Source organism: Mobula birostris (genome assembly GCF_030028105.1).
Source record: "Mobula birostris isolate sMobBir1 chromosome 1 unlocalized genomic scaffold, sMobBir1.hap1 SUPER_1_unloc_1, whole genome shotgun sequence".
Classification (NCBI taxonomy): Eukaryota; Metazoa; Chordata; class Chondrichthyes; order Myliobatiformes; family Myliobatidae; genus Mobula; species Mobula birostris.
The window spans coordinates 787603-812145 of record NW_027274035.1 but is presented as its reverse complement, the minus strand read 5'-3'; the positions used below and the strand labels follow the sequence as shown (position 1 = coordinate 812145).

Genomic DNA, 24543 nt, shown 5'->3' with positions numbered 1-24543 from the left:
GTGTTGTTCCTCCAACCTGAGTGTGGCTTCATCTTTACAGTAAAGGAGGCCGTGGATAGACATGTCAGAATGGGAATGGGATGTGGAATTAAAATGTGTGGCCACTGGGAGATCCTGCTTTCGCAAGGACTCTTCCACCCCCACCAATGGCCCCTTCTCCCGTCTTCAACACTCCTCTTCTTCATGGACACCCCGCTCTGGTCTTCTGCCTGCTCTGGATCTCATATTGCTAACTGCCGACAGAAGATCAACCATCTCGACTTCACTGCAGGATGTCTCCCCCTCCCACTTTCAAATCTATTACTAACTCTTCCTTCAGTTAGTCCTGACGAAGGGTCTCGGCCTGAAACGTCGACTGTACCTCTTCCTAGAGATGCTGCCTGGCCTGCTGCGTTCACCAGCAACTTTGATGTGTGTTGCTTGAATTTCCAGCATCTGCAGAATTCCTCTTGTTTATGAACTAAATACTTCGTTAATAATACTTCCTCTGGTAAACAATCATCACAAAAAAATAGCCTGTAACTTCCCTTTGGACTCGGAGGTAATTCTATGTGGCAGAAGCAAGGCGAGGCAGAGTCTGGACCCGTCCCCGCGAGTGAGGAACAGCCAAAGGTTCGATCGATGTAAGTGCTGGCCAAATTGGAAAGGTCGGGTACACGCTGATTCATAATGGCGGGGTCCAGGCCCCAGAGTGGATCAAAGCGACAGAACCCGATGTTTCGACGTTTTAAGCACTGGGCCAGATTTAAAAGGTCAGGGTGCCAGGGCTGGAGGAGAGGGACAGCTCGCTGTTCCCCAACGTTTACTTGGCTCTGGGCTGAACTGAGGCTGTGGCTTCGTGTCTGTGGACAGACCCCTTCTGTGGACATCAGTTCTGAATGCTATTTGCTTGCTTTTATAGTTTGCACAAATTGTTTTTTTCTCTCTCTCTGCACATTGACTGTCTTCTTTTTTTAAATGGATTTTTCCGGGTTTCTTGTTTCATGGCTGCCTGTTAGGAGACAAATCTCAAAGTTGTATAATGTATACATACTTTCATAATAAATGTATTTTGAACGCTGATACATCCAATCTAATAGATCATTGTTTACTTCAAGTAGAAGAAATCTTAGCTGTGTACATCTTCAGTGATGTTCCTGGAATCATCGGGTGTTTCAGGTCTTTCAACATCATACAACCTCCTCCAGGTGACCCAGCCGGGGCTGATCAGACCCCAGCTTGTGTCCAGATGGCTAGTTACTTATGACTCCATGGCTCCCCTCTTTTGAGCCACAGCCATCTTGAGGCCCTCTCTGCCACATCGGTGGTACTGCGGATGGCTCTCCTCTTCCTCTCTCCCTCGATGCCCAAAATCCTGAAGGCTCTAACTAAAGAACGGGCTATGAATCATGGCTTGCAGCTTCTTGTCAACCCCTCCCTTCGCCGTTGCCACCAGAATTTGGTTAACATCTTCATCAAACTGCTTCCACAGTGAAGTCATGTTAGCTGCAGGCCATTTGATCCGCCTCCTGTTAGACTTCATGTTAGAGGGATTAGTTTGCAACACTTGTAGGTTCTGGGCACTATCGGGTGACTCCGGGCCTGGCCCCTCCTTCCAATACCCATTAAAAAAAAGACCAGTATATTTCCGGGCTCAGGTGGCTCAGCTTTGGACTTCACCAATTTGCCATGAGCACAGTGCTCTGGGCAGTGGGCAACAAGGAATACACAGGCAGAATGACAAATTGTGGAGCATAAATGGTTGCATCACCATATGGTATGGATGATCCATTGTGCAGGTCTGAAGGATGCCAGAGACTCAGTCAACTCCATCATGGGTGTGGACATGCCCCTTTATATTACTACCACTCGGGACGAGATACAGGAGTCTGAAGATTCACACTCATCTATAATCCGAACATTCTTCCCCTCCAGTATTGTTTTTTGAACAGTCCATGAACCCAGGAACCCTATCTCATTATTCCTCCTTTTCACTATTTATTGATTTCTCTAACTTAAAGTAATTTTTATGTCTTCCACCCCCACTATTCCCACTAAGCTGCATGGGTGTCTGGCCACACAGTAACTGAAATGCTCCCATGCACATAGCCTTTGCTGTTGCACAGATGGAATTTTTAAAATATATTAATATATATTTTGAAATCTATGTTAATATAATTGTAAAAATACCCTGTAATGTGTTAATGAATATAATCCATAATTTTTAAAAAAATAATAAATGTTCAACCTTTACTTTGAAACAATTTAGAGATTCAACATATTTACATTGTCAGTGTTTCATGTTCCAACACTATTACAAATTGTAACAATAAACACAGAATGGAAGTCAGTAGCTCATTGTTAATAAACCGCTGGCCTGTTGAACAAAAAATATTCAACTACTATTATGAACTATGATGAACATTTTGCCTCAAAAGTGTTTCAGAATTACTGATTTCAAAGTTGTCATTTCTGAGAAAGTTAAGACTGGTTCACTGATATGTTGAACTATGTGCTTAGAAATGAAGAATTTGAAGAACTGTCAATTCTCATTGACATCGCTGGAACATTTCAAGCTTTTATTTCTGACTACGAATGTGGATTCAGTCTTAGGAATGCAATCAAATGTACATCCAGAAACAGACTAGAATGGAACATTTTGATGATCTAATGAGTATCAAAATGTTTCATGTGCATACAAAATTAATCTGGACAGTGTTTATAGACAATGGATTTGTAATAAAGACAGTCAAGAAAAAGTTTACGAAAAGTGAAAGATTTTTTGATGTACTCTTCCATTACACCATCAATTAAGAAATAAAATCAAAAGTGTGTGATTTCTCAATTTTTACTCTAAATATTCATAGTATGCATGTTACAAAAAAAAAGTTGCAGCAAAGTTTTCAGGATGTGTGAAAATTTCCTTCTCAGAGCAATGTTTGGTTCATATAGCTGTAAACAAAAGTGAGAGGGAATGTTGCTTCCACTAAACTGGTATTGCAAAATCACAAATTTTATGCTGCATGTCAGTGATAACAAACCTGATTCAGGTTCTAATGAAGATAGCAGTGAATTAAACGTGGATAACAGAATTCAAAACTTCCAGACCAGTTCTCTGATATCGTACGACTTCTGTTTGTCACTTCCGCCATAAAATACTACACCTCACTTTGGCACCACAATCATTGACACTTAAGTGCTTACCACTCCTAGACTGGAAAGAAGACTCTTTGCAGAAGCTAAGAGCTATTCAAACCCAGGCTTCCAGGCACATCAGAAAGGAATCCCAGCAGGTTAGGCAATGCACTTGACAGCACTGTGATTATCTATAACTTCTGTCTGTAGGCTACACAACTGAGATCCTTGTCGGTACTCTGAAGCAGAATAGGTGTGGTGAGCTGGCACACAAACTATCCCCTTGCTTTGCTGTCACACTAGTCCATGTTATCAGTGACTTGCAACAAGTCAATCCCACTGCTCCAAGTGAAATGTCGGGACCCAAGATGGTGAACGCAATTGGCTGGTTGAGTGACACTGTGACAATGCAGAGGCTCCATAGCCAGCCTCTCTGCGGGAGATTTCCTGGGGTTTGAAAATGTGAAAGATATAAGGACATTCTCATGGTGACGGAAAAGGTGAGGATAAGAAGTCACTGGAATCTTCTGAGGCAAAAGAGACCATAAGACATAGGAGCAGATTTAGGCCATTCAGTTCATTAAGCCTACTCTGCCATTCAATCATGGCAGATTTATTATCCCCCGAACCCCATTCTCCTGCCTTCTCCCCATAATCTCACTACTCAAGAACCTATCAACCTCCACTTTAAATATACCCATTGATTTGGCCTCCACAGCCATCCATGCAATGAATTGCACAGATCCGCCACCCTCTGGTTAAAGAAATTCCTCCTCATCTCTGTCCTTGTAGTTTAAGGTTGTGCGCTCAGGTCCACTATAGGAAACATCCTTTCCATCTCCACTCTATCTAGGCCTCTCAATATTCGTTAGGTTTCAATGGGATTCCCCCAACCACTCACCATTCTTTTAAATTCCAGTGATTTCAGGCCTAGAGTCATCAAATGCCCCTCTTACATTAACTTTTCATTCCTAGGATCATCCCCATAAACCTGAGACCACGGAATGAGAGGGAAATGGATGGTGAGGAGCTGAATTTGATATACACTTTTTGTCTAATTCATTTATAAAATATGGATAATGTCAGCAAGGCTGGCATTTATGGTGCATGCCTAATTGCCTTGAGGATATGGGGGTACTGCCTTGTCTATCCACTGCAGTGTTCAGTGAAGACTGCATGGTCTGAGCATTATTTCAAATGGGTCATGTATTTGTGTGCTGGAATAATATGTAACCCAGATTGATAAAAGGTAGAAGATCTATTTTCCTAAAGGAGAAAATGTGGACGACAAGTTCATTAACATAACCACAATGCTATAGTCACCCTCAATGCTCGGCAGTGCTCTGATGTCCGCAGACAATTTAGCCTATCAATACACTTCTACCTGGGCTGATGTACCGCTGCAAGCTGCAGCGTTGTGCTTCTCCTGTAAAAACAAGTCATCATTAAAATATTGGAATGAAGTACCTGCTGCGTTTGAATACCTGGAAGTGTGAAAGATGTGATGTACTTGGTCATAGTATTCTGACAATTGCACCAGTTTGTTAAGTGCAAGTGCTGATTGAAAGAGATTATGTTAGTACATAGAGATGCAAAACTGCAAGCAGCGCAATGTTTGGTAGACAGAATTTGCTCTCCTTTATCAGTTTCGTTATCAGCAGTCGAGCATTTATTTCTTGTCCCCTTGCCTCTGCATTTTTTGGTCTACAAGAATAAATGGACCCGCAGACAATGCAACACCTTTCTCTAGTGGGATTCTCTAAATGAGAATCCTTCTCATGGCTCAGTCCATCTCACTCTGCACAATGACTTCCAAAAGACTTGGCAGTATTGTGCATTGTAAAGTGCAGAGTGAGAAGTTGTAGTAGGATGTAAACACACAGGTAGAAGGGGTAGACGAGTGGCAGACAAAGTTTAATGCAGGGAAATGTGTGGTGGTGTATCTTTGTAGAAAATTGAGGAGACACAATAAAGAATGAAGGACAACATTCCAAAAGGGGGTGCAGGAGCACAGGGAAGTTGAGAATGCAATTAATAAGGCTGGGCTTTATCAAAAAACGTGCAGAGATTAGAAATGGAAAACGCAAGCAGAAACCATATAAATCTGTTGTCTGATCTACACAGAACTGTTTTGTTCAATTATGGTCATCACATAACAGGAAAGATGCAAAGGCATTTGTGAAAGTTCAGAAATGATGCTGTTCATCGGATGGGGAACTACAGCCTCAAAGATAAGTTGTTGAGGTAATGTTTTCATTAAAGGTAAGGCTGAAAGAAGATCGGATATAAATATATAAAATGATGAGAAACATAGAAACATAGAAAACCTACAGCACAATACAGGCCCTTCAGCCCACAAAGCTGTGCCGAACATGTCCCTACCTTAGAACTACCTAGGCTTTACCCATAGCCCTCTATTTTTCTAAGCTTCATATAACCATATAACAATTACAGCACGGAAACAGGCCATCTCGGCCCTTCTAGTCCATGCCGAACTCTTACTCTCACCTAGTCCCACCGACCTGCACTCAGCCCATAACCCTCCATTCCTTTCCTGTCCATGTACCTATCCAATTTAACTTTAAACGACAACATCGAACCTGCCTCAACCACTTCTGCTGGAAGCTCATTCCACACAACTAACACTCTGAGTAAAGAAGTTCCCCCTCGTGTTACCCCTAAACTTTTGCCCTTTAACTCTCAACCCATGTCCTCTTGTTTGAATCTCCCCCACTCTCAATGGAAAAAGCCTATCCATGTCAACTCTATCTATCCCCCTCATAATTTTAAATACCTCTATCAAGTCCCCCCTCAACCTTCTATGCTCCAAAGAATAAAGACCCAACTTGTTCAACCTTTCTCTGTAACTTAGGTGATGAAACCCAGGTAACATTCCAGTAATTCTTCTCTGTACTCTCCCTATTTTGTTCACATCTTTCCTATAATTCGGTGACCAAAACTGTACACAATACTCCAACTTTGGCCTCACCAATGCCTTGTACAATATCAACATAACATCCCAACTCCTATACTCAATGCTCTGATTTATAAAGGCCAGCATACCAAAAGCTTTCTTCACCACCCTATCCACGTGAGATTCCACCTTCAGGGAACTATGCACCATTATTCCTCGATCCCTCTGTTCTACTGCATTCTTCAAAGCCCTACCATTTACCATGTATGTCCTATTTTGATTAATCCTACCAAAATGTAGCACCTCACATTTATCAGAATTAAACTCCATCTGCCATCTTTCAGTCCACTCTTCTAAGTGGTCTAAATCTCTCTGCCAGCTTTGAAAACCAACTTCATTATCCACAACTCCACCTATCTTAGTATTATCTGCATACTTACTCATCCAATTTACCATCCAGAGCGTTAATGTATATGACAAACAACATTGGACCCAGTACAGATCCCTGAGGCACACTGCTACACACCATCCTCCAATCTGACACACAGTCATCCACCACTATTCTCTGGCGTCTCCCATCCAGCCACTGCTGAATCCATTTTACTACTTCGATATTAATGCCTAGCAATTGAAAGTTCCTAACTAACCTTCCATGTGGAACCTTGTCAAAGGCCTTACTGAAGTCCATATAGACAACATCCACCGCTTTACCCTCATCAACTTTCTTAGTAACCTCATCGAAAAATTCAATAAGATTTATCAAACACAGATCCATGTTGACTGTTCCCAAGCAGACCCGGTCTATCCAGATAATTATATATACCATCTCTAAGAATATTTTCCATCAACTTACCCACCACTGACGTCAAACTTACAGGCCGATAATTGCCAGGTTTACTCTTAGCACCCTTTTTAAACAATGGAACTACGTGAGCAATACGCCAATCCTCAGGCACCATCCCAGTTTCTAATGACATTTGAAATATTTCTGTCAGAGCCCCTGCTATTTCCACACTAACTTCCCTCAAGGTCCTAGGAATATCTTGTCCGGACCCGGAGACTTATCCACTTTTATATTCCTTAAAAGCACCAGTACTTCCTCTTCTTTAATTGTCATACTTTCTATAACTACCCTTCTTGTTTCCCTTACCTTACACAATTCAATATTGTTCTCCTTAGTGAATAGCGAAGAAAAGAAATTGTTCAAAATCTCCCCCATCTCTTTTGGCAACGCACATAGCCGTCCACTCTGATTCTCTAAGAGATCAATTTTATCCCTCACTATCCTTTTGCTATTAACATAACTGTAGAAACACTTTGGATTTATTTTCACCTTACTTGCCAAAGCAGCCTTGTATCTTCTTTTAGCTTTTCTAATTTCTTAGGATTCTTTTTATTCCTCGAGCACCTCATTAACTCCAAGCTGCCTATATTTATTGAAGATCCCTCTCTTTTTCTGAACCAAGTTTCCACTATCCCTTGAAAACCATGGCTCTCTCAAAATTTTAACCTTTCCTTTCAACCTAACAGGAACATAAAGATCCTGTACCCTTAAAATTTCAACTTTAAATGAACTCCATTTCACTATTACATCCTTCCCATAAAACAAACTGTCCCAATCCACTCCTTCTAAATCCTTTTGCATCTCCTCAAAGTTAGCCTTTCTCCAAACAAAAATCTCAATTCTAGGTCCAGTCCGATCCTTCTCCATAATTATATTGAAACTAATGGTATTGTGATCACTGGACCCGAAGTACTCCCCAACACATACCTCCGTCATCTGCCCTATCTCATTCCCTAACAAGGAGATCCAACACTGCCCCTTCTCTAGTTGGTACCTCTATGTATTGCTGCAAAAAACTATCTTGCTCACATTTGACAAACTCCAAACCATCCAGCCCTTTGACAGAATGGGCTTGCCAGTCTATGTGTGGAAAATTAAAATCTCCCACAATCACAACCTTGTGCTTACTACAAATACCTGCAGTCTCCTTACAAATTTGCTCCTCCAGTTCTTGGTCCCCATTAGGTGGTCTATAATACACCCCTATAAGCATCACAACACCTTTCCTACACCTCAATTCCACCCAAGTAGCCTCTCTAGACGAGTCCACTAATCTATCCTGCCAGAGCACCGCTGTTATATTTTCTCTGACAAGCAATGCAACATCTCTCCCTCTTGCCCCTCCTATTCTATCACACCTGAAGCAACGAAATCCTGGAATATTTAGTGCTGCAACCATGTCTCACTAATAGCTACAACATCATATTTCCAGGTATCAATCCATGCTCTAAGCCCATCCACCTTTCTTACAATGCTCCTAGCATTAAAATAGATGCACTTAAGAAACTCTCCACCTCCTACTCTCTGTTTATCCTTAATGGAGCAAACAACTTTGTTATCTTTTTCTTCCTTGTCCCCTACATCTTTGGTCTGAGTGCTCCTGATCTCTGTCCCCTGCCTATCCTCCCTCACATACTGCCTACCTGCCTTCTCCATTTGTGAACTAACCTCCCCTCTCCTAGTCTCCTTAATTTGATTCCCTCCCCCAACCATTCTAGTTTAAATTCACTTCAGTAGCCCTCGCAAATCTCCCTGCCAGGATATTGGTCCAGGTAACCATCTAGGAGTGTTTTAAAAGACCCTATAGTTTCCGCCTCCACCACCACTGGCGGCAGCACATTCCATGCACTCACCACTCTCTACGTACAAAACTTACCCCTGACATCTCCTCTGAACCTACTTCCAAGCACCTTAAAACTATGCCCTCTCGTGCTAGCCAATTCAGCCCTGGGGAAAAGCCTCTGTCTATCCACACGATCAATGCCTCTCATCATCTTATACACCTCTATCAAGTCACCTCTCATCCTCCGTCGCTCCAAGGAGAAAAGGCTGAGTTCACTCATAAGGCATGCTCCCCAATCCAGGCAACATCCTTGTAAATCTCTTTCGCACCCTTTCTATAGTTTCCACATCCTTCCTGTAGTGAGGCAACTAGAACTGAGCACAGTACTCCACGTTGAGTCTGACCCGGGTCCTATATAGCTGCAACATTACCTTTCGGCTCTTAAACTCAATCCCACGATTGATGAAGGCAATGCCCCATAGCCTTCTTAACCACAGAGTCAACCTGTGTAGCAGCTTTGAGTGCCCTATGGACTCGGACCCCAAGATCCCTCTGATCCTCCACACTGCCAAGAGTCTTACCATTAATGCTATGTTCTGCCATCATATTTGACCTACCAAAATGAACCACCTCATACTTATCTGGGTTAACTCCATCTGCCACTTCTCAGCCCAGTTTTGCATCCTATCAATGTCCTGCTGTAATCTCTGATAGCCCTCCACACTATCCACAACACCTCCTACCTTTGTGTCATCAGCAAATTTACTAACCCATCCCTCCACTTCCTCATCCAGGTCACTTATAAAAATCACAAAAAGTAGGGGTCCCAGAACAGATCCCTGAGGAACACCACTGGTCACTGGCCTCCATACAGAGTACGACTCGTCTACAACCACTCTTTGCTTTCTTGTGGGCAAGCCAGTTCTGGATCCATAAAGCAATGTCCCCTTGGATCCCATGCCTCCTTACTTTCTCAATAAGTCTTGCATGGGGTACCTTATCAAATTACTTGCTAAAATCCATATACACTACATCTACAGCTCTACCTTCATCAATGTGTTTAGTGACATCCTCAAAAAATTCAGTCAGGCTCGTAAGGCACAATCTGCCTTTGACAAAGCCATACTGACTATTCCTAATCATATTATGCTTCTCCAAATGTTCATAAATCCCCTCTCAGGATCTTCTCCATCAACTTACCAACCACTGAAGTAAGACTCACTGGCCTATAATTTCTTGAGATATTTCTACTCTCTTTCTTGAATAAGGGAACAACATCTGCAACCCTCCAATCCTCTGGAACCTCTCCTGTCCTCATTGATGATGCAAAGATCATTGCCAGAGGCTCGGCAATCTCCTCCCTCGCTTCCCACAGTAGCCTGGGTACATCCCGTCCGGTCCTGGTGACTTATCCAACTTGATGCTTTCCAAAAGCTCCAGCACATCCTCTTTCTTAATATCTACATTCTCAAGCCTTTCAGTCCACTGCAAGTCATCCCTACAATCGCCAAGATCCTTTTCCGTAGAGAATACTGAAGCAAGTATACATTAAGTACCTTCGCTATTTCCTCCGGTTCCATACACACTTTTCCAATGTCACACTTGATTGGTCCTATTCTCTCACATCTTATCCTCTTGCTCTTCACAAACTTGTAGAATGCCTTGGGGTTTTCCTTAGTCCTGTCCGCCAACGCCTTCTCATGGCCCCTTCTGGCTCTCCAAATTTCCTTCTTAAACTCCTTTCTGCAAGCCTATAATCTTCTAGATTCATATCATTACCTAGTTTTTTGAACCTTTTGTAAGTTCTTCTTTTCTCCTTGACTAGATTTGCAACAGCACCACGGATCTTGTACTGTATCTTCCTTTCCATGTCTCATTGGGACGTACCTGTGCAGGACTCCACGCAAATATCCCCTGAACATTTACCATATTTCTTTGGTACGTTTCCCTGAGAGCATCTGTTTCCAATTTATGCTTCCAAGTTCCTGCCTGATAGCCTCAGATTTCCCCTTACTCTAATTAAACGTTTCCCTAACGTGTCTGTTCCTATCCCTCTCCAGTGCTATGGTAAAGGAGATAGAATTGTGATCACTATCTCCAAAGTGCTCTCCCACTGAGAGACCTGACACCTGACCAGATTCATTTCCCAATACCAGATCAAGTACAGCCTCTCCTCTTGTAAGCTTATCTACATGATGTGTCAAGAAACCTTCCTGAACACAACTAACAAACTCTACCCCATCTAAACCCCTCATTCTAGGGAGATGCCAATCAATATTTGGGAAATTAAAGTCTCCCACCACAACAACCCTGTTACTATTATTCCTTTCCAGAAGCTGTCTCCCTATCTGCTCCTCAATGTCCCTGTTAATATTGCGTGGTCTGTAAAAAACACCCGGTAGAGTTATTGACCCCTTCCTGTTCCTAACTTCCACCCACAGAGACTCCGTAGACAACCCCTCCATGACTTCCTCCTTTTCTGCAGCCGTGACACTATCTCTGATCAACAGTGCCGCGCCCCCACCTCTTTTGCCTCCCTCCCTGTCCTTTCTGAAACATCTAAAGCCTGGCACTTGAAGTAGCCATTCCTGCCCCTGCACCATCCAAGTCTCTGTAATGGCCACAACATCATAGCTCCAAGTACTGATCCATGGTCTAAGCTCATCCGCTTTGCTCACAATACTCCTTGCGTTAAAATAGACACATCTGAAATCATCGGTCTGAGCGCATCCCTTCTCTATCACTTGCTTATCCTCTCTCACACACTGTCTCCAGGCTTTCTCTGTTTGTGAGCCAACCGCCTCTTCCCCAGTGTCTTCAGTTCGGTTCCCACCCCCGAACAATTCTAGTTTAAACTCTCCCCAGTAGCCTTAGCAAACTTCCCCGCCAGGATATTGGTCCCCCCCGGGATTCAAGTGCAACCCGTCCTTTTTGTACAGGTCACACCTGCCCCAGAAGAGGTCCCAATGATCCAGTAATCTGAATCCCTGCCCCCTGCTCCAATCCCTCAGCCACACATTTATCATCCACTGCATTCTATTCCTACACTCACTGTCACGTGGCACAGGTAGTAATCCCGAGATTACTACCTTTGAGGTCCTGCTTCTCAATTTCTTTCCTAACTCCCTGTAGTCTGTTTTCAGGACCTCCTCCCTTTTCCTACCCATGTCGTTGGTAGCAATATGTACCACGACCTCCGGCTGTTCACCTTCCCACTTCAAGATATCGTGGATTCAATCAGAAACATCCCAGACCCTGGCACCTGGGAGGCAAACTACCATCTGCGTTTCTTTCCTGCGTCCACAGAATCACCTGTCTGACCCCCTAACTATAGAGCCCCCATCCTCTTCTTTTCCCAAACCTTCTGAGCCACAGGGCCAGAATCTGTGCCAGAGGCCGACCACTGTTGCTTCCCCCAGGTAGGCCATCCCCTCCAACAGTACTCAAGCTTTTTGTTAAGGAGGACAGTCACTGGGGTACTCCCTAGCACCTGCTTCTTGCCCTTCCCTCTCCTAATTGTTACCCACTTCTCAGTCTCTTGTGGTCCCGGGGTGACTACCTGCCTATAGCTGCTCTCCATCACCTCCTCACTCTCCCTGACCAGACGAAGATCATCGAGCTGCATCTCCAGTTCCCTAACGCGGTCTTTAAGGAGCTGCAGCTCGATGCACCTGGTGCAAATGTGGTCGTCCGGGAGGCCAGGAGTCTCTAGGACCTCCCACATCTGACACCGAGCACAGAAAACCGGCCTCACACACATACTCTCTGTCTTTACTTTAAACAGATAACCTACCTGGCCTCAACCCTTTATTGCCAAAGCCCCATTGAGCCAAACCCTTCCTACTCTGTCTCCCACTATTCTGACACCCGCTCCTCAGACGCCTGAACAAAATAGGTAAAGGCAACTCCTGCCTTTAGGGTTATGAAATTTTACCCACAAATTACACTGGACAACGAAGACTTTACTTCCTGAATACTTTTGGGTGTTTCTTAGTATTTTGGGCTGCTGATCATTAAAATCATCAGGAAATTTCCCTGTCATGCAGCATTTTTTAAAAAATCTTTTATATTTGTTATTTCAAGATTAAGGAAGGCATTTTTGTTAGACCACAAATGAAACAGGTCATCAATGACAGACAATTCTAAGAACCTCAGGTGGGACTGGAGAAAATTGTATGGAAGGCATTCAGAAATGTTGTTGATATCCTTCTTGGCAACTACAGAGCACCAAACTACATGCTGCTGGTCGACAATGTACTTTAAGCATACAAAACCTCGCAGTGCAACACATCACTAAAGATTCTTTATCTGCATTCCCGTTTAGACTTTCTCCCTGCCAATCTTGGTGCTGTCAGTGACGAGCATGGTGAGAGGTTTCACTAGGAGATTGCAGTCATAGAGAAACAGTTATCAGGGCAACTGGAATCCATCAATGCTGGCTAATTATTGTTGGACACTGAAGTGAGAAGTCTCAGACACTCAGTACAAACAAAAATAATCAACAATACATTTTTAGCCCAGTTCAACTATTGAAAAGTGTCAGCATCCATAACAATAAAAGATAATTTCGTTTCTCCATCATCCTACGTGACACAAGTTGTCTGAAATTATATTTGTGTTCAACTTCAAGTGGTCTATCATAAACAAAAAAAATTCAGAGGAAGAAACACTTCTGAAAAAAATCGTTGTCCAGTGTTATCGATACAAAATATAAATTTCTCTCTGGAATTTATGGGAAAAAACTAAATAAATCAACATGTGATACAGAAAATTGTGGTACAACTGCTTTCTAGGATCATAACCGTCCCCATGATAATAGGATCACCTGTAGTGGGAGGCTGTTACTCTGGTCAAGGGTTGGAGAACTGGAGGTCACATGTATAAAGGGGAAAAGAATTATTGTGTCAGAGGAAGATATATTGTTATGCAACATATAGTTGGAATGTGGACAGCACTGCATGCAAATGCAATGGAGGCAGGTTTCACTGTGGCCTTTAGGAGAGAACTAGATAAATATAACCCGACAAAAAATTGCATGGCTACACACAACAGGCAAGTGAGTGGAACTGTTAAAGTTACTCTGGTAGAGACGTAGAGACATGAAAGGCTGAATGGCTTTCCTTATCTTGAAGCTATTCTTTAACATCAGTTTACCAGGTTCACAGCCTTCTGAAATGGCACACATTTTTGAGCACAATTTGTTAAAAACAGTTCTATTCCTGCCTCCAAAATGGACATGTCATTACATCAGATACGCTCATGAAAAACATGCACAAATGGCATTGAAACAACCCATGCACACTCCCAGACACTATCATTTTAGTCCAGGGTTTTATACACAGTTTAATTTCTAAGTACACTAAAAATTTAGTAACACTTGAATGATATTAAATGACCTACTTTCAACTGAACACAAATTATGCAACAAAGGTACACATAAACTATTCATTTAGGTTCATTAATGTAGAAAGTGGATATCTCCTATTTTAATAAGCAGTACACTTCTAATATTTGTAAGAGTGGATAGAAGGCCTTTCAAGTTGCCCTAGGCGGAACCATCCTGACCTATCAAAATAAACATTTTCGTCTTTCATCATCAACAAATTGTACAAAAGTCAGTGATTTAACTAAGACTCAAATGGACAGTTAGGTTATTTACCACGCACAAGATGTTTGCACAGGGAAGTTTGCACTGTGTAGCTATCAGAGCCTGAACCTCGGTAGAATTCCAGTGCGAGCCCAAGGTAGATTTACCTTTCATGTGGCACTTCAAACCAATATTCATGTTTCCTGTCCCTCTGGGCATACTGTTGCATGGATGCACTTGCTACAGACACAAACGTCTTCCTCATTGGTTTTCCAACTCTCAAGCACAGGAACTTATGAGAGCGATGCCGCCTTTTCTCCTTTGCTACAATATTACCTGAAATGTAATAATAAAAACACAATAATTAATACCTTTTGTTCGGAGCTCAAAGTTTTGCTTTGTGAGTTCACAAGGTACAACTTCTCCACTTGGCTTTGGAGCACCTAAACAAAGGCAAAAGACACTCCACGTTGCTCTTTATCGATTACTATGGCGCAGCTTCAACAGAATGCAAACTTTGGGTATTTATTAATCTTGGGAGTTCATGAAAACAAAAAGAGGTGCTGCTTTTAGTCGCCGAGACCTGCGATACTTTGTGACACGCACAAAATGCTGGAGGAACTCAGCAGGCCAGGCAGTATTTATGGAAAAAAGTACAGTGGACATTTTGGGCTGAGTCTCCTTGGCAGGACTGGAGAAAAAAAGATGAGGAATAGATTTAAAAGGTGGGAGAAGGGGGAAGAGCAAAACACCAGAAGATAGAACAAAGGGGGGGGGGGTGGAGCACCAGAGGGAGGTGATGGGCAGGCAAGGAGATAAGGTGAGAGAGGGACAAGGGGATAAGAAATGGTGAAGAGTGGGTGGGGGGCATTATCAGAAGTTTGAGAAATCGATATTCATGCCATCAGGTTGGAGGCTACCCAAACAAAATATAAGGTGTTGTTCCTCCAACCAAAGTGTGGCCTCATCATGACAGTGGAGGTGACCACGAATGGACATATCAGAATGGGAAGTGGAATTAAAATGAGTAGCTACTGGGTGATCCCGCTTGTTCTGGTGGACGGAGCGTAGATGCTCAGCGAAGCGGTCTCCCAATCTACATCGGGTCTCACCAATATACAGGAGGCCGCGCCGGGAGCACCGAACACAATAAATGACCCCAAGATAGAAGCATATGATTGAGTCAAGCATGTATGAGCATCCAGATGTAGTGAAGCAGGACTCAGCTTTTGATGTTGTCCAGCAAGCATAAGGTACTTGCTATCTGGTACAGATGTGAAAACAGGGAGGATAAACAGTTCAAGAGAATACCTACAAGAACAGAGGACGTTAAGAGTCAGCCACTTGTCCTCTCAAAGTCAAAGTATACTTATTATCAAAGCACATGCATGCCCCCATTTACTACCCTGAAATACATTTCCTTTCAGGCATTTATGGGAAAATAAAGAAATACAATAGAATAAAAACCATACATAAACAAAGACTGACATACAACCAATATGCAAGTAAAAATAAAATCAATAATATTGAGAACATGAGTCGTAGAGTCCTTGAAAGTGAGTCTGTAGGTGAGGTGAGTGAAGTTATCCACGATGGTTCAGGAACCAGACGGCTGTAAGATTATAACTGTTCCTGAACCTGTCTGAGTGAGACCCAAGGCTCCTGTACTTCCTGCCCAATGGTAGTAGTGAGCCTACCACTTAATATACTTTTCTGTGTCAGTCCCCAATCTTCCAGGAATTTATCTACTTCCTCTTTAAATACTTAAAATGATCTAGCATCTACAGCCATTGAATAGAAAATTTGAGTGATTTGCCTTCCTCTGCTAAAATATATTCTTATGCATTCAGTTATTATTGTTTCTCCTTAACCTTCAGTCTCTCTCCTTATAAGACTCACCTATTAGCAGTAATATCTCAACATCGACCTTGCCATTGACAGGTGACAAGTCAATCAAGTCAAGTCTATTGTCATTGAACTATATATAACATTTCTCCAGACCAGACCAGGGAGTAAAGCACAGTAATACACATAACACACAATAACGTAGGAAAGTAACAATTAAATCTACAAATGAATTACACTTAAATAAACAAAGTAAAGAGACCATGAGACCATAAGACCATAAGATAAAGGAGCAGAAGTCGGCCATTCGGCCCATCGAGTCTGCTCTGCCATTTTGTCATGAGCTGATCCATTCTCCCATTTAGTCCCACTCCCCTGCCTTCTCACCATAACCTTTGATGCCCTGGCTACTCAGATACCTATCAATCTCTGACTTAAATACACCCAATGACACCCAAAGAGCACAGATTACATTAAATATTGTAGGGAAATGGAACAAACAAATGGGAAAAGCCTACTTGATCTCGTTCTCAGCAAGCCACCTGTCGCAGCTGCATTTCTGTCACTGAACTGGAGGATCAACATTGGTTCAATGGGGGGGGGGGCACGGGGTGGGGGGGATGCCAGAAGCAGTACTAGGCAAACCACTAATCAATTTGGTGCAGCCTCAATGCAAATATGGCCCCAAGAACTGAACTCCAGGGATGAAATACGATTAATTGCCTCGACATCAAGGCAGCATTTGATCGAATATGGCGTCAACGAGCACGGGCTGAACTAGAAGTCAGAGGGGAAACCAAAGGGAGAATAATTCACTGGTCTATAGGGTCCTTAAAATTGACTGCATTGAATTGGGTGCAAGGGGTGAGGAACATCACTGGAGTCTCTCTTCTCCGCACTCAGGACATAGATCAGACGCAGAGAATACGCAGTGCGTCCTGCCTTGTGAAAGACCCTTTCCATCCTTCCGACAATCTCTCTGACTTTCTGCCATCTGGCAGAAGGTGCCTCAGCATAAGGAACAGAACTGTCAGGCTAGGAAACAGCTTCTTTCCCCAGGCTGTTGGACTTCTTAACACCCTGCTGCCACCCAGCACACACGTACACTGTCTGAATGTCCTGCCGCGAGCTTCTCTTACTCCCCAGCTCACAGACACACTCTCATCCTGCACTGGTCTTTTATTAGCAACTGTTTTACACATTTATACTACAGCCCTGAAGATGGGTCTCAGCCCGAAACGTTGACTCTTTATTCATTTCCATAGATGCCGACCTGCTGAGCTCATCCAGTATTTGCAGAATACCACTGCTTGTAACATTATGTTGTCTAACATAAACATGCACCTCCCATTTTAAGTCAACCTGTCAGTCTTTCGACCGTGCCACTGAGGAATTTGTGCTACCGTTATTTTGTGACTGTATGTGCTGGATCATAACTACATGTGCTGTGTATGACTATACTTACTGTATTTTGTACCCTGGCCCCGGAGGAACAATGTTTCATTTAGCTGTGTCCATGTGTAGGGATGAATGGCAATAAACTTGAACTTGATAGCATATGGATCAAAGAAGACAATATGTAATAAGGAATATGCATAATTATTGGCTACTTTAATTTAGAGAAGGACTGGCCCAAATTTACCAAAGCTAGACTTAAGGACAGGTTCAACGAATATATTCAAGACAGTTTTCTGGAGTAATATTTTGTGGACCTAAGTAGGAACAATCTACTTCAGATTACTTAGTGATCTCTTGATGGAAGATTGTTTGGGGAAGAGGGACTATGATAGAATTTCAAACTGAGAGCACTAAATAGGTTGGAAAATGGGTTCTCATATTGTTTCTGTGGCAATTACATGTGAAGGGAGAGCTAGCCAAAATGATACAAAAAGCAGTGTCAGACATTTAAATATTTCATAATTTTCAACAAATATTTCAGTAGGCAATACTCAATTGGAAAGGGAAACTATCCACAGTTAATTAAAGTTTAAAAAAAGTATCAGATTGTAAGAAAAACTGACAATTGGGAGAAAACAAGAAACTAATAAACTATAATCCAAAAGTAAAATCTGACATGGAACAAAAACTGCAAGAAATACTCAAAACAGGGAGTATACGTTGAGAGAGACAGCACCTCCAGGTTCAAGAACAGTTACTACCCCTCAACCATCAGGTTCCTGAATAAAAGGGGATAACTACACACACTTGCCCATTCTTTGAGATATTCCCACAACCACTGATCTCACTTTAAGGACTCTTTATCATGTTATTTCATGTTCTTGTTATTTATTGCTATTAATTTGAATTTGCACAGTTTGTTGTCTTCTGCGCTCTGGTTGATCTTTCACTGATCCTGTTATAGTTAGAAAACATAGAAAAACATAGAAAATAGGTGCAGGAGTAGGCCAGTCAGCCCTTTGAGCCTGCACCGCCATTCAGTATGATTCTGGCTGATCATCCAACTCAGAACCTTCTACCAGCCTTCCCTCCATACCTCCTGATCCCTTTAGCCACAAGGGCCATATCTAACTCCCTCTTAAATATAGCCAATGAACTGGCCTCAACTGTTTCCTGTAGCAGAGAATTCCACAGATTCACCACTCTCTGTGTGAAGAAGTTTTTCCTAATCTCGCTCCTAAAAGGCTTCCCCTTTATCCTCAAACTGTGACCCCTCGTTCTGGACTTCCCCAACATCGGGAACAATCTTCCTGCATCTAGCCTGTCCAATCCCTTTAGGATTTTATATGTTTCAATAAGATCCCCCCTCAATCTTCTAAATTCCAACGAGTATAAGCCGAGTTGATCCAGTCTTTCATCATATGAAAGTCCTGCCATCCCAGGAATCAATCTGGTGAACCTTCTTTATACTCCCTCTATGGCAAGGATGTCTTTCCTCAGATTAGGGGACCAAAACTGCACACAATACTCCAGGTGTGGTCTCACCAAGGCCCTGTACAACTGCAGTATTACCTCCCTGCTCCTGTACTCGAATCTTCTTGCTATGAATGCCAGCATACCATTCGCCTTTTTCGCCACCTGCTGTGAATGCCCACTTTCAATGGGGTGTACAATGACACCCAGATCTCGTTGCACTTCCACTTTTCCTAATCGGCCATCATTTCAGATAATAATCTGTTTTCCTGTTTTTGCCACCAAAGTGGATAAATGTCCTCACATTTATCCACATTAATTTGCATCTGCTATGAATTTGCCCACTCACCTAACCTATCCAAGTCACCCTGCATCCTCTTAGCATTCTCCTCACAGCTAACACTGCCACCCAGCTTTGTGTCTTCGGAGAAACTTGGAGATGCTGCATTTAATTCCCTCATCTAAGTCATTAATATATATTGTAAACAACTGGGGTCCCAGCACTGAGCCTTGCGATACCCCACTAGTCACTGCCAGCCATTCTGAAAAGGTCCCGTTTATTCTCACTCTTTGCTTCCTGTCTGCTAACCAGTTCTCTATCCACATCAATACCTTACCCCCAATACCGTGTGCTTTAAGTTTGCACACTAATCTCCTGTGTGGGACCTTGTCAAAAGCCTTTTGAAAATCCAAATATACCACATCCACTGGTTCTCCCCTATCCACTCTACTAGTTACATCCTCAAAAAATTCTATGAGATTCGTCAGACATGATTTTTCCTTTCACAAATCCATGCTGGCTTTGTCCAATGATTTCACCGCTTAGCAAATGTGCTGTTATCACATTTTTGATAACTGACTCTAGCATTTTCCCCACCACCGATGTCAGGCTAACCGGTCTTTAATTCCCCGGTTTCTCTCTCCCTCCTTTTTTAAAAAGTGGAGTTACATTAGCCACCCTCCAATCCTCAGGAACTAGTCAGAATCTAAAGAGTTTTGAAAAATTATCACTGATGTATCCACTATTTCTTGGGCTACTTCCTTAAGCACTCTGGGATGCAGACCATCTGGCCCTGGGGATTTATCTGCCTTTAATCCCTTCAATTTACCTAACACCACTTCTCTACTAACATGTATTTCCCTCAGTTCCTCCATCTCACTGGACCCTCTGTCCCCTACTATTTCCGGATTGTATGTGGTGACATTAATGTGATTTATCTGATTATAAAACTTACTTTGAAATTTTAACTTCAACAATTTTTCATTAGTAGCATAACATAGAACACAGAACAATTTCTAGATTTTCTGATTTTATTTTTTGAACAATATTGCATAGCCATCCTTCCCTTCAACTTCAATGGATTGTCAGTACTGAAGCTGTAATGTATGAATCTATGTCTTTTACAGCAATGACCCCCCACCCCCTTAGCACTACGTATTGAACTGTTGTCTACGCATGCACATTGTTCTCTCTCTCTCTCACTGCAATGTGAATACACCAGTTAAAATGCGTGTTTTTATTTAATCGATATGTAGTTGTGCACAGGCACAATAAATTGGCAACAAGTGTGAACCTGAATGTCAGATGTCAGAGAGTATCACCAATGGCACTGACAGTTACGGGATGAAACAGCGAGAGTTAAACAACACCAGAAGGCCATCACAGAGGCTAACAAAGGATTGCGTGAGAACAGTGAAAGATGCACTAAATTTAAAGTGAAAATAACGTGGTGATGGCTTCAGTTGGGAAATTTGATAAATTTGACAGCACTAATGAAGGCTGGAAGTCGTATATCGAGAGGGTTATACTTCTTAGTTAATGGGCCCATTATGCAACCTAGTAACCCCTGAAAAGCCAACAAGCAAGGTGTTCAATGAAATTGATACAACTTTACAAGATCACTTGAGCCCTAAACCAGTGGTAATAGCTGAAATATTTAGATTTTACAACAGGAACCAGTCAAAAGATGAAAGCCTTTCTGAGAACTGCGCAAACTTACGCACTTCTGTGACTTTAGAGATGGACTTTCTAATGCATTAAGGAACAGGCTTGTACGTAACATGCATATTCAAAGCACTCAAAAGAGGGTATTGTCTGAAAGGGACCCAACCTTAGAATGGGCATTGACCATTGCAATATCATTAGTGACCGCAGCAAAGAATGCAGCAGTACTACAAAAAAAGTTAGAATGTGAAATGAACAAAATGTCCCTGAATGGAGCAAAAAGCCAAAGATGTTGTCGATGTGGCAAATCCACCCGTGATGCAAATGACTGTTGTACCAAAGGAAAAAGTCTGCAGAAAGTGTCACAGGAAAGGTCCCATAGAGGTCACATTGTGTGCAAGGCAGACAATAAGCACAGCTGAGCAAAAAGTCTCAAACACAAAATTAAACAAATGTATAAAGTTACCAAATGTAAAACAGTATCACACAACATCGAGTTTGACAAAGGTGAACTCTCATGCCTAGAATAGTGTTACTGAAGCAGATCGCAATATAATACGGATCACAACAGATGTGTCTGGTGTAAAACTGAAAATGGAGCTAGATACAGGATCAGCTTTGTCTATAATTCCAGAGACTGTTTTCTAAGATACCATTAGAGAAGACCCCAGTGATGGTAAAGAGCTACGCAGATGAAAAAGTGTCCCCCAAAGGCAAACTGAAAATGAAAGTGATGTATGGAGGCCAAACACAACAGTTAGAGCTTTATGTATTGAAGAAAAGTGGAGGACCAGCACTGTTCAGACGTGAATGGTTGAGAAAAATCCAACTAGACTGGCACTCATTCAGAGCTCTCAGTGTGGCATCAACAGGCTACTGCTGCCCAAATGGTAGCACTAACCAGAGGCTGCTTAATGCTAATGAAAAGGTGTTTGAGATGGGAATAGATAAACAGATTGAAGACTTAGCCAGAAGTTCAAAATGCACCCTACAGGCACTGCTATACCATGGGAGTGGCTGTCTTCACCACGGCATAGAGTACATATTGACTTTGCTGGGCCATTCATAGACTCCACATTCCAAATTGTTGTGGATGTTCATTCGAAGTGGCTGGAGGTAATACAGTACCAATGAAGTCAACCAGCACAGTAAAGACTGTCTCGCTCTGAGGACTATCTTCACCAGAAATGGCTTACCAGAACAAATTACGAGTGACAATGGACCACATTACACGTCAGAAGAATTCAGACTATTCATAAAGGAAAATGGCATCACACATTTCAAGTCAGCTCCTCACCACCCAGCAATGAATGGGTTAGCTGAAAGTTTTATCCAAACCTTCAAGAAGTCCATCAAAGCTATGGATGAGGAGGACAATTTCCTTTTTGTGTATTGGAACTCTGTTCATGTGACAACAAGTCAAACACCTGCAATGTTGTTCATGATCAGGAATCTGAGATCTTGCAAAGACCTCCTGAAACCAAATCTACGGAAGGAAGTACAGAATAAACAGTTCAGCCAGTTGCCAAGTGAAGCGGCAAAGAGCTTCGAGGTTGGACAGGAAGTCCCAGTGCGTGATTACTGAAAAGTCAAGTGGACACTCAATAGGACAGCTACAAGAACCAGACTACTGACGTACACAGTGGATGTTGGAGCTCAGATATGGAGACATCATGTGGACCAGATACTGGATGCTCAACCGAAAAACACACCTGAGCTGACTGCATCCAACAAGACGGACACATTACAGTCACCGGACTTACCTCTCAGTGATGATATCACGGACAGCCACGTGACACCGAAAACCGAGAACGTTCTCTTATTCAAGACACCTAGCAAACCTAATGCCACTCCACAGGTCCAGAGGCACTATCCTGAAAGAGGCAGAGCACCACCCAAAAGACTGAACCTTTAGAACTGTGAAGTTAGTCATGGACTGTTATTGTGAAAGCATGTTTATTTGGAATATGGGTTTATAAAAGAGAAAATGATTGCTTTGTACATATACAGTTTTATCTTGCATTAATCTAAAGGGGGAGGAAGTGTAATGTACGGATCTATTTCTTTTAGATCAATAACCACCCCCCCCCAGCACTAAGTATTGTCTGTTGTCTGTGGATGCACTGTTATCTATGCATGTGCATTGTTCTCTCTCTCTCTCTCTCTCTCTGCAATGTGAATACACAAGTTAAAACCATCTCCCACCTGTGTGCTTTTATCTAATCGAAATGTAGTTGTGCACAGACACAACAGAAGCCACTAAAAGACATAATCTCGTCTGCAGACAATGGGGCTGAAACCATATGTAAAAACTCATGTGGAGAGTTTGCTCATAACAAAATAACATTTTTCTAACCTGTAGCAAGGAAAATTACAAAAAGGATCAATGCTGATGTTTTAATGCACCCAAGATTAATCAGTACAGCAGGGGCTCTTTGAAGGCTTCTCATACTGAAAATAAAGCCACATCAGTATTCACCCACTGAAGATGTGGTTAGAGCCACCTCTCAAAGAAACATGAAGCATTATTTAACACCAATTAGTTGGTTTCAATAAGACTCATTTAAGATTTTAAATCAGTTACATTTATTGAAGGTCTTTTGATGTCTTTGTGTTTCTAATTTCATCAGTCTAATAACTGTCAATAAGCTAATTATTTCAAAATAACTGCTTTAAAGTATTGGCAACTCTTCCCTCGATGGGAGTTGCTTATCCAGTTAATGGGCCAAATCACCGGTGGCTGCCATTGCTACATAAAGCAGATGGACACCAGAAAACCTGATGGGCAATATTAAAAGAAAAGTAATTTACATCACAGACACAATGTTAATCAACTCAAAAGCATGCAGATACATTTCAAATAATATGTTGATCACATCAAGGTTCCATGAAAAGCTAAACCCTGTCTGCTGAACAAGAGAAAGTGTGCACATGATGGAGATCCAAGCAACATACACAAAATGCCAGAGGAACTCAGCAGGCCAGGGAGCATCTATGGGAAAAAGTACAGTCGGCGTTACATGCCTGGTGAAGGGTCTCAGCTCAAAACATCCACTGTACTTTTTTTCCATAGATGCCGCCTGGCCTGCTGAGTTCCTCCAGCATTTTGTGTGTGTTCCTTGCATATTTAACCTTGCCAATGCAGATTTAACATGGACATTGCTGTCTTTCAGTAATCACACATGCATGGAATTAACTGTCAAATAAAAGTTATTACATGGCACATCTTTCATAGGACTAGAAGTGAAAGAGTGTGAAAGCAGGTCATTCAGCCCATGACATCCACACTGATCATCCACGTCCACTCCATTTTCTAGCACTTGCCCAACAGGCCTCTATTCCAGGGCAATTGAAGTGCTCACCTACATATCTCTTAAATGCTGCCAGCAACTTGGCTTCCACCAGTGCATTCCAGGTACTCGCCACTCTCTATTTCAAAAACATCCTTCTCAGATCCCCTCCAAATCTCTGGCATCTTACCATATGTATGTTCACGTCAGGTTGGAGGAACAACACCTTATATTCCATCTGGGTAGCCTCCAACCTAATGGCATGAACATCAACTTCTCTAACTTCCGCTAATGTCCCACCTCCCCCTCGTACCCCATCTGTTACTTATTTTTATACACACATTCTTTCT

The 24543-nt window shown here is 42.3% G+C and overlaps 1 protein-coding gene across 2 annotated transcripts in view; it reads right to left on the bottom strand.

The window, feature by feature from the left end:
- oxr1a (oxidation resistance 1a) overlaps nucleotides 1-24543 on the bottom strand; it is a 536209-nt gene that overhangs the window by 88355 nt on the left and 423311 nt on the right. For both annotated transcript variants that reach the window (XM_072249890.1, XM_072249891.1), the window contains exon 10: nucleotides 14410-14578. In XM_072249890.1, coding sequence (XP_072105991.1) covers nucleotides 14410-14578 — 169 coding nt within the window. The remainder of the gene's footprint in view (nucleotides 1-14409; nucleotides 14579-24543) is intronic.